The 11,296-nt window shown below is 38.6% G+C and overlaps 1 protein-coding gene across 1 annotated transcript; it reads right to left on the minus strand.

Annotated features, from left to right (window-relative positions):
• Positions 1-3,556: 3,556 nt before the first annotated feature.
• LOC139642403 (guanylyl cyclase-activating protein 2-like) lies at positions 3,557-7,213 on the minus strand. Its single transcript, XM_071517220.1, has 4 exons — positions 7,007-7,213; positions 6,350-6,499; positions 4,397-4,496; positions 3,557-3,678 (listed from the first exon to the last, which is right to left on the minus strand). Exons 1-4 carry the CDS (start codon positions 7,211-7,213, stop codon positions 3,557-3,559), a joined length of 579 nt encoding a protein of 192 aa, XP_071373321.1.
• Positions 7,214-11,296: the final 4,083 nt, after the last annotated feature.

The raw sequence follows: 11,296 nt of genomic DNA on the forward strand, positions 1-11,296 counted from the left end.
AACAGACAGCTGGGACGCATTTGCGCCTGCGCAGCTCTTTGAAAGTTGACGAGCCTGGGAGGGGGGATTCCCTTTACTTTACTCAATGTATCTATGCCATAGTAACATTATAATTATAGAACACTACTGTACACGGGGCTCATATATATGGCTAGGCCTATAGAGGTATTTAGAACTGAAGTCCACCATAATAACATGATTATTTCTCAACATGATGCCCAAACTGCCTCACGTCATTTGGGTACCAGAGAGGAAGTGATAAAGCAAGAGGGATACCCTTATTATTTCCCGTTTCGTTTAAATAGCCTTGTCCAGAGCAGACTGCTTCCGTTATTGAGAGCAGTAATTTCCTTTTCCGTGGGCTTATTTCATAGGCTAATTTGATTACCTTTTTCCTGGCGCAATATTTAATTAACTCTTTACAGTGTTGCAGCTGTTGCACCTTTTTAGGCGCATGACAGTGACTTGATAACTTGTGACCAAAGTGCTTATTTGTAAGCATTATTTGTATAGCACCCACAGCATGCACCCTTATGGGAACATTTATAAAAAAAATTTTAAAAAAAAAAGTAAAACAATGTCTGACACTGCTTACTGCCTAACTAAAAATGAACACTCCTTAAGTTGTTTTCAAGCAGCCATTAAACAAAAGGAAAAAACTTCTTTTTTTTTATAGTTTCATCATATCAAATTGACAAGAGACACCTGCTCTCACTTGTTCCCCATCCACAACTATTCTGACTATTCATTTGTTGCTATTTTCAGCACATAGTGAGTATTAAATTAGGCTACTATCAAAGCTGCTTGCCACCTGTTTGCTTTGTGTGTGTTTATTTCTGCTTATGTAGTTGTTATATGTTGATGCATTTGGTATTACTGTGCCCAAATGCATCTAGACTCATCACCCTGTCTGATTTGGACAATCAGTTGGTCACACTGAAGTTCTCAAGTTCAAGTTCCATCCAAATACAATTCAAACAGATTCATGTTAATGCCAGGTGCAAAATATCAGATTTAATAGATCAGCCTAGGGGCAGCCTAGTTCTAATGGTAACAGTAATCAGGAAAACAATTCTTTATCAACATATTGCCTTGAAAATAGGAGAGAAGACTGAAGAGGTCTGGGTTGGCTTGATGCAAGTGCAGGCAGGGTTTTAGTTCCTGTGGCGGGGGGAACTTTGTGTGCTTTGAATGACTGCAGATTTCATGAATGAATGAATGAATGAAATTTTATTATTGTGTCGTGCATACAATTGTATGCCCAGCCCGCATGGGCTTACACGACACCATAAATTCAAACAAGCCAGGACCAGAGTACAGAGTATACATTGTCAAACAACAGAGAAAGAAAATATAGAAACTAAAGCATCTTTCACCTTCATATCTTCAGACCATCACTGAGTAGGGCAGAACTCCTAAATCACTGACAGAAGCTTACTATGTGTTACTGAAAAATCAAAATAAAAAATAAGTAAAAACTAACAGGCAGACAGTGCAGGGAGGCAAAAATTGGGGTGATATTGTCTCTATGTTTGACCCTTCACCTCTCCATATGGTGACTGGAGGACTTAACATAATGTAGGTGGGGCCTTTACTATATGGACTTAGCTTCTCTTTTACTATTCTTAGCCTGTAAGGCACTTTGCCTAACAGCGTTAACCTTTGGCTTCAGTGTTTTGATGGGAAACAGGATCAGGATGACTGATGGATTTCTAGTGTGTCTTTTACACAAACATAGTCTGTACATATAGCTTTGTAGAAGACATTTTGTTATGATAATTGTGCTGGCGAGGTGTGGGCAGAAACCATACAACCCCTCCCCCCCATGTGCATGCTGTGGGTGCTATACAAATAACGCTTACAAATAAGCACTTTGGTCAAGTTATCAAGTCACAGTCATGCGCCTAAATTAAGAAATGGTTTAGGAAGTATTGTATGCACATCCAAATATGTAAACATAGGTGTACGTACACACACACACACACACACACACACACACACACACACAGACAGTACATTACCATTACTTGTACAGTTTGAGTCCCTTACTCCCCATTTCCCACTCACACTGATCCAGCCTACACAATCCCTTATCCTTTCCAATTCTTATGTAGTATTTATTATTTATTATACAGTAGTTATTTTCATCCATATTCACATGAAAATTTGAAAACATCAGTTTAAATAAAAAAAATAGTAATTATAGTCACAGGCGGCTTTTCTGGGTTACAAGCCAGGTACAAATCTAATGCTGTCAAGTCTTCAGACTCATACAAGTACAGTTTTTTACAATTACCGAAAATGTTTTAGTGATAAGGGAATTCATTAATTTGTGATAGCTATGATCTATGTGCACTGGGATGTGCATTAACATTACAATGACTGGCTAAAGTTTCCAAGTTATCATTTGACCCTCCTTAAGTAGATTCTGCATGAAATGTGGTGTGAAAGTTCACACAAACACACACTAATCTCAATTACATTACTGACAAATATTTTTGACCTAGAGCATATGAAACAAATATAAACAAGTAACATCAATACCATTCAGAGGTAGAATATTTTGGCAGTTGTGTTGCTTTTTAGACATAGTAGTTGGAGCATTGTGATTATCTGGTCCAAATTCCTTGATGACTGGACAAACCATCATGGAGTTATGCTCAATTTTGTAATAGGTCACAGACTAGGGTTAATAGCAGCTGTTATTGCAAAATGCCAGCCGATGAAAATAAACAATCACTCGCCTTGAATATTAATTATTGTTGAGATCTACATTCCACGCGCCAGATGATTGGGAAAATGCATAGAATTGTGCAGTTTTAATACACAGTAGACACAAAAACCTTTATATTGATCATATGAACCATAAGGAGAGGGTGGGGAGTTGTTGTCCCCACAGATCTCCACGCACACAGCAGTTCACAGTTGCAGAAACAGTAGAAGAAAGATTATCTCTGTTAATTATGTGTCATCTTTAGCTCTCGAAAAGACGTCATCATGATGCGCGCCATGTCTGCACGCTGGGTGACGACAATAGGCTTCTCTTCTCTTCCATAAAAGAGGATATTGTTGATTTGGTGAAAGAGACAGATGCAGCCCAGTGTTCAGTCATCTCCCAGAACTGAATGAATAATGATTCAGATTATCATGAACCTCCGACTCTGCCAGCCCACACTCGGAGTGGAAATTGCACTGATGTTAAAGTGAAGAATCGATCACCTAAGGCAGATAATTCCCATTACTTTCCAGTCATATATCACAAAACTCCCACTGGACTTGAAAAATAAAAAAAAACTCAGAGAGCGCAGACCTCCGTCAAGGTTCGTGCTATTATTGCTTGTTTGTGAGTCGGATCCGGATCCACTCCAAAATGTAATGGGTTCTTCCTTGGCCCATGCTACACCCTTCCACGAAGTTTCATGAAAATTGGGCAAGTAGTTTTTCCGTAATCCTGCTAACAGACAAACAAACAAACAAACAAACGGCACCGAAAACATAACCTCCTTGGCGGAGGTAAATATGACAAAGTGGATGCTTTGAGGTGATATCAAGGAAGTCAGGAATTCTTCTCCTGCTTTTGGAGGAACCAACCACAGGGCCCAATGTCCAGTTTGAGCTGCTCCATCACCCAGGGGTCCTTCTCTGATCCCTCGATGAACTCCTCCAAAGAAATCTGACCTGGACACATCACAAGAGGGATGGATTGATTACACACAAGGTGAAAAAGCAATCTAAAACACACTATTATAACAAAATAACATAAGAGAGAGTGTAAAGCCCCCTTGCCTGGAGTGAAAAGGGCTGAGGCACACTTGTGTCAAGTCGGGTCAATATCCAGTTAGTTCAATAATAGTTCCAAAAGTGGATTGCTGACACGTTTCAGCCTGCTAGGCCTTCGTCAGGGAACTTTTGGAACTATTATGGAACTATCTGACTATTGAGTTGACTTTCTCCTCTCCTCCTCACAAAAGTGGGCCTTTTTCTCCGGGGGTTGTCAGCCCTTTTCACTTCAGCTAATGTGGCTTCACCCTCCCCTTTAGTTTAGTTTCCCATAATAAAGAGCACTTTGTTTTATCGTGTACTCACCCTAACGTACGCACTGAGCACATCAGACATTCCTTACGTTTTTATGGTCCTATTTTATTTAAAAGTGTCTCGTTAAAGACACCGACATTTTTTGAATCAAAATCTATTTATCAGAATCAGAACAATGACAGCAAAATAAATCTGACATTACAAGACCGTTACAGTTCCAGGACTGACAGGTGAGCTACAGAATGTAACAGGACCTCTTATGTCATACAGGCGGGATGTGTTGTATCACAGCAGACTAAACATACAGTAAACACATGACAACTGTACACTCATGTCCATAAATGCTATGTGCGGAACTTACCGTCTTTATTCTTGTCCACCAGTTCAAATATTCGGTCACAGATATCTTCAATATTCTCTTTGACACATGGGTTGTTGTGCTTCTTTAACTTGTAGATGATCTACAAAGATGAGAAAAAAATGACAAGAAAGCAATGCTGATGTCAGTTCAAATGCTTGAGGAAACATATCTCTTATCCAGAGGTGGAAAGTGAGTATCTTAATGACTGTCTCTTTTACCAGAGTGATCTTCTAGAAAGAACTCTTACTTTAACTGGAGTAAAATTATACTGAGGTAGCAGCATGTCTACTTGAATAATAGATGTTTGTACTCTTTCCACCTCTGCTGATATGGGTATAAAACTGAAACCCCATTAATCAAAGTTCAGTCAGAGCAGTCTCATCATGATATAAACAATTTATTGCAACAAATGGTAATACAGTTGGATTTGGCAGTGTGGCTCCGTTCCCAGGATGCTCAAAGAACAAATCTGTGCAAGCATGACACAGATTTGGCTCGGAGCACGCAGAACCCCCCCTGTGTATGGGACAGAGCCTGAGAGATGCACATCGCTTAATTATAATGACAATATAATAGACATAGTGAGCCTGGGAGGCTGGGAGGTGGAGGGAGGTAAAGCTCTGTGGCAGCAGGCAGCAGTGTGATGCAGCAGCAGAAGTGAATACAGGATGAGTGAGAGCCAGATCTGTTTATATGGACCGCCTGGTTATCAGAGTTGGGTCGTGGTCCTTTGTGATTGGTGGACAGCTAGAGCACCAGACATATGACAACCATGTCCTGCCTCAACTACTGTGAAGCTCCATAAATATTGATCTGTTAAATGTTAATGCTTAAAGAACAATAAATGTTATAAGTATTTAAAGCTGCACTAGGCAAGAGTTTTATCAGCTTAACTCAAGTGGGGCTTCAATAGAGAAGAGCATACTGTACCATCACTGCCTAACTGAAACCCCTGTTTCACCCTGTTGGCCCAAATGAAACCTGGTGTCGGCTCATGTGGACACTTCTCCGCTCACAGGAAGTGACGAATTGAAACTTAAGAGTGAAATACAAACTGTCTGCTAAACAGCAGTAAGCTTCGTCCAGAGAAAGCTGGACTCACCAACATTGGATCTTTTCCTCTCTCGTCTCCTTGGTTTCCTTTGGTATAAAGCAGTTTCCTGACGTCACCTTACAGGATTTCTGGATATTAAAGTTCAAACCTTTCACACAGTTACCTCTTGCTGCCATTTGGAGCTGCCAGCATGTGAAGTTATCTAGTGTAGCTTTCAAAATAATTATAAGGGGTGTTCCTTGTTGCCACATTGAGACATGAGATATGTGTAGCATTGACAACAACTTATCTTAATTCCTTTTGCTTTAGTAACAACTTAAGAAGGCCAAAATCCCTTTAAAATCTTTAAAATCCATCCAACTCAGAGATGACCAGGTTACATTAAATCCATCCAAATGCCAGTTACTAAAAGATGAGAAGGTTTGTGCTGTGCATGTGACTCAGAGGATATTTGTGGATAGATTTTAAGACTTAATTGAATTTTAACAATCTTCCAGCACAAGTGGAACTCAGGTGGCAAGTATGACTGGCATGTCTGAGAATCAGCCAATCAGAAAACGAGCAGGTAAACAACAGCAGCCTGGGATTGGCCAATTATCTCAGACTATCTCAGGTGAATAAGACACATAGAGGATGAATACAATGCATTTAACAATCCTGGGGAGTGAGAGGAATAAATGATAACTAATTCAACATATCAAGTGACCTACTGGAGGAGGAAGATCAAGTGGCTCTATATTTAAAAAAAAAAAGTACTGTAGAAGGATCTAAATAATTACACTGCACACAATCCACCAATGGTCTGTATGGGCACTCAATCAAGATTTACTTGCAAAAGTTTGGGGTTAAACTTTTGTAGATACCTTTTTCAATGGTAAATGGATTAACTGAATACTTACTTTGACTATATGTCTCACTTCTCGTCTGTCCAGGCAGCCATTTCCATCACTGTCGTACACTTTAAAAGACCATTTCAGTTTGTCCTCTAGTTTTCCACGAAGAACAAGGTGCACTGCAGCCACATACTCCATGAAGTCTATCTTTCCATCCTGAGAGGAAAACAGAGGGGTAGATAGATGGATTTAAACATTTGACACGCAATATGATATACTGAGGCTGGTCTTGCAATTGCTATTTTATCAAACTCTGCCTGCCCTAAAATCTTATTTGAATCTTGTTTTTTGCATTTGTATCTTTTGCTTCAAATATCAGCCCTTCATCACTCATCCCAACACAGCTGATAATACATGCAGGCCCACGCCTCATCTGTCCAGAAGATGTTGAGACAATATCAAAAGGTGTCCTTCACTGTTTTCTCACTTTTCATTTAGTGATATGTATAACACTTGATCTTCTCTCTGCTGTATCTTTTTCTTTGAAGTAGGTACTTCATAGAAAAAGATAGGCCTACAGCAGAAAAGAAGATAAGAACACTTGGACACTGAAGATTAAATTAAAGCTGAATTCACCTGAACAAAATTACTTTTTGTTTGGAAGATATGGGTAACTGTCAGTAGACTAACTTCCTCTAAGTATTAAGGCTGTTGCTCCAATACCTTATTTGTATCAAAGGACCGAAACACGTTTTCCATGTATGCAGACTCTTCTTCTGTGGACTCCATGCTCACTCCAAAGATTTTCTTGAATTCATGTAAGTGTAGATTGCCACTTGGACATTCACTTGCAAACTTGCGGTAGAGTTCCTGAATGTTCTGAAGAGCCACTTCCTTCTCCGTGCCACCGCCACCCTGTGCCTGACCCATAGTTCCCCCACGATAGCAGGAAAAAACCTGTCCGAAGATGATGAAAAAACTACAAAATCTACATCTGGTACAGTAAGTAGCCTATACGTTCTCAAGCATATTCATCACAGCCACTCGACTGCACGTATCCATGGCTAGTGTACTTAAACCCTGTTGTTAACCCCACGTTGGCTATTTCAAGCTAGCTGCTCAACAAATCCAATTGCCCTTTCAGTGATCTTCTCCAAATCCCTCTCAACAATGGCTTTTCTTTCTAATATAATATAATTATTTCAGAAATCCTTTGACAAATCAAATACAGGATGCTCTGGAAAAAAAAAAAAATCTTGATTCACTCACAGCTGAGTGCCAAAGAGTTTGCATGTAGGCTCATTTTGTTGTTTGACAGCAGTTGGGTGGGATTGCAGCAGACAGCAGGCCAGAGATTACAGCGCAATGACGTCAAATGTGGTCTTGGTTGATCCATGAGGTCTGTCTGAAGTCAGTTCACCCAACCCTGGACTATTTACCTGTCATCAGTGGAGACTCACTTTTTAAGTAAAGCAGATGCTTATTAAAAGGGTTGTAAGTGCTATTTCTGTTACCACCAAATGCATTCAGCTTGTTAAAACAAATTAAACAAAGTGAGATGTATGTTTTCTGTTTTTTTCTCTGGTTTGTGACTGACGTTATAGATCACACTAGGTCATAGGTCCTAGATCATATAGATACTGAAGTAAGGTGATTTTTTTCATTATTGTATTTTATTCCTTATTTCTTACGAGGTAAAACTAAACTAAACAGTAAACATGTCGTCCACCACAAATGAGGCAGGCACCCCTTGGGCCAATCAGTAACAAGATGCATCATCCCGCCAAGTTTCTTCAGAAAATGGACAGAGTGCAGCAGTTAAGAGATTCTGACCTTTAATTATAGCGTCCCCATCAGGTCAATCAGTGTAACGTTTTAATTGCCAGAACACAGAGACAAAATGCATCCTCCCTCCACATTTTGTCAGAATTGGACCAGTGGTGTCAAAAATGGCCTCTATAGCATCTTATTGAGGTGCTCTGTCCCATCATGCACCTACAATTATTGACCTTTAAGTATAGCGCCCCCATTTGGCCAATCAGTGTCATATTTTAAAAGCGGACACAGTGTTTGCAGAGTGAAGATGCATCATCCCTCCAAGTTTCATCAAAATCAGATCAGTGGTGTCTGAGATATGACCTGAGATATGTTTGGCAGATGTGTGCTTCTCTCCCTCCTTTCTCTCCTCTCTTCTCCCTTCCCTCTTTCTTTAGGTGACTGCAGCAGCTGATGGTAATTGGCCGGCTCATTAGCACCTTTGGCTGCATGCCTAGCCTGATATGTTTTGAGAGACGGACAGTACTCGCTTTTGATTGCATTTTGTAGTTTTTCTTTTTCTTTTGGGTAAGGAGGGCCAGTAGTCCAGTTATCACAGCTTTCTTTGTTAGTTTAGTTTGTTTGATAGTTTAGGGGGAGGCTCTGGGTCTGACGGCCCATTGCACATTGGCTCAGTAGTTTCCCCTCCTTTTGTTCATTTTGGCTGGACCTTCCGATGCTTGCTGTATTTTACCTTGGAAATAAATCGTACTTTTGTACTTCTTAACTTGTGTATAATTACATGTTGTGTAATATTTTTGAGTGAGCCATGGCTTGAGGGCGTAACAGGGACAACTAAATTCTTGAGTAACAGAATAACAAAGTTCACTGACTTTGTAATGGCTATTCTGAGTCAAACAGATTTTTTTTTGTTGGGCCAAAGAGTTGGCTGTCAGATTGAGTTAATAGGGGATCTGAAACGGCAGCCAAACATTTATAGTGAGACAGTATTTACTGTGTCGCACCCATCAAATTCACAGAAACTGGTGTTACTTCGCCTGTGATATTTTTTTTTTTATAAGTCAGGGATCATTATGCTAAACTTAAACAAATTTTCAAGAATTTACAAGGTGTGTTGTAGACTTGTTCACCCTCTGCCACTGTCCAAACTACAGATTAAACTGGATATTTGCCTGGTGAAATTTGACCAGTTTAATTCAGTTCATGCAGATTTTGAGAATTTGCTACTTTTATATTTTTATATTTGCTATTTTGCTAATTTCCCCCTTCATTTATACTGCTTTGAGTTGGATGAAGCTATCTTATGTGATGTGTACAATGTGTTCTCTGGTCACACAGTTTAGATCTGTTAACTGAGCTCCTGCTGACGAACAGAGTAAGCCAAGGCAGTCTAAGCCTCTGGAGATTAGGGGTTATAGGGTGAGTCTAGTTAATAAGCATTAGACGTGGGATCCAATTGAAGTAGTGAAATGTGAACTTCATGCCAAGCAGAAACTAAAGTCTAAATGTGAGTCCAAAGGAAGTTTACTCTAAACAGGAGGAAAATCTGCATCATCTGCATTCTGCAAAAGCACTTGTAGAGCTATATTCACTTTGGTAAAACATTTTTACTTTTATGAACAACACTCACAGCATTTGTGTTAATTGTGCAATTTTACTTATTTGCCATTATCAATGACCAGAGTTTATAAAAAGCCTAAACAATTGTGCTGACCCAAGACAGTTTAAGTTAGACGTTGATTGTCCCTGAACTTTTATAGGGGTAGAAGATCTTAAGAAAATGTGTTTTTGTTTGAAAGTGAAATATTTATTTTGGTTATAAAGGGGCTAAATTAGGATGAATTCTGTCCATGTGACAGTTTCTTGTGTGAATATATCTTTACATACAGTATATCTACACTTTTTACCTTATTCATCAGAATTTCAAAACAAAAGTCTGTGAAAGTGAAAGGTTTATAACCACTTAATGGAGTGGAACATGGGTATGAACAACATCTCACATGACAACATAATCATGTGGGCATTGGAAAAAAAAAACAGCAGCATGAGGCTTATATAAAAATACTTTTTAATGACAAAACAACATACTTAAGTGCACAAAACATCATGTCTGAAGCAAATTTGAAGCAAGATTTTGAAAATACAAGGTACAAAGTTTCCACCTTTCCCTTGCAACATTTCTCACTTTTCTTCAGACTTCAGACAAAAAACAATTTTTTTTTTCACTTTTATTCAGACTTAGAAAATGAGTAAAATAAAAACAAATCAATGGCAATTGTTTTAGTGTTCATGTAGCATACCCATATGCAAAGCACAAAATATCATGCTTGATAAATGATTTAAATCTCATAGCTGCATATTGTTGTTTTAATAATCAGCTGTTAGTTTGGTGACACCAGCATACCAAATAATGGGAAGTCTAATGATTTGAATCCCTGTAACTGATGAAAAGCACTACTAACTGGATTGATATAATAGCACAATTCAACCTTGTTTATTTTAACAACTGTCCTTAAAGTTATTTAAGACTTCTGAACAGAAGAATATACCACAAACATATTTGTACTTAAATTAATTGTTGGAATGTCCTTGTTTATACATACAACTAAAGGCATTTAAACTATATTTATGGTTAGAAAGCATTTTAGTATTTTCAGTATTTTCTTGTTTAAAATTGCATTATATATAATGAATTATTAATAATAAATAATTGAAATGTCAAATTAAATCAAATAAATGAGGGAATAGCATGTGTAAATGTGTAAAATATGAGCGATATGATTACAGATATTGATTTCATGTAATACTTTAAAATATCATTGATAACATTAAATTATTAGATTTTCATTGGGGGTTACTTTTTTTCTTACAATATCTACTATGACCATTATCTTCAGACTATAAATAAATAAAAGAATGATAAATGTAAATACAGGATAATTGCGTTTCCTTTAACAGAAAACCTTCTCACTGTGTGTTGTATGTCCTTTAGACAGATGCCTGTTTTTGCTGGATGTCAACACAGACTGTAGGCATGCAGCAAGGACCGCTGACAGTCAAACCACACCTGAAGCCATGGAAAAGTGCACTGTGCTCGACTCCAAACCATCACAAGGAGTCGACACGGAGACACAGGCAAACCTTTTAAACCCAAGGCGTGTCGTTTTGTATCAAGACAACACTGTGTTGTCAGCTTCAGACAAAAGCTTCTGGGTGGTGAACCCAGTAAGAAAAGAT

The sequence above is a fragment of the Centroberyx affinis genome, unplaced genomic scaffold (assembly GCF_046629955.1).
Source record: "Centroberyx affinis isolate AG114_WGS23_722 - 3 ecotype Tasmania unplaced genomic scaffold, CSIRO-AGI_Caff_v1 ptg000476l_1, whole genome shotgun sequence".
In the NCBI taxonomy this organism is placed as follows: domain Eukaryota; kingdom Metazoa; phylum Chordata; class Actinopteri; order Beryciformes; family Berycidae; genus Centroberyx; species Centroberyx affinis.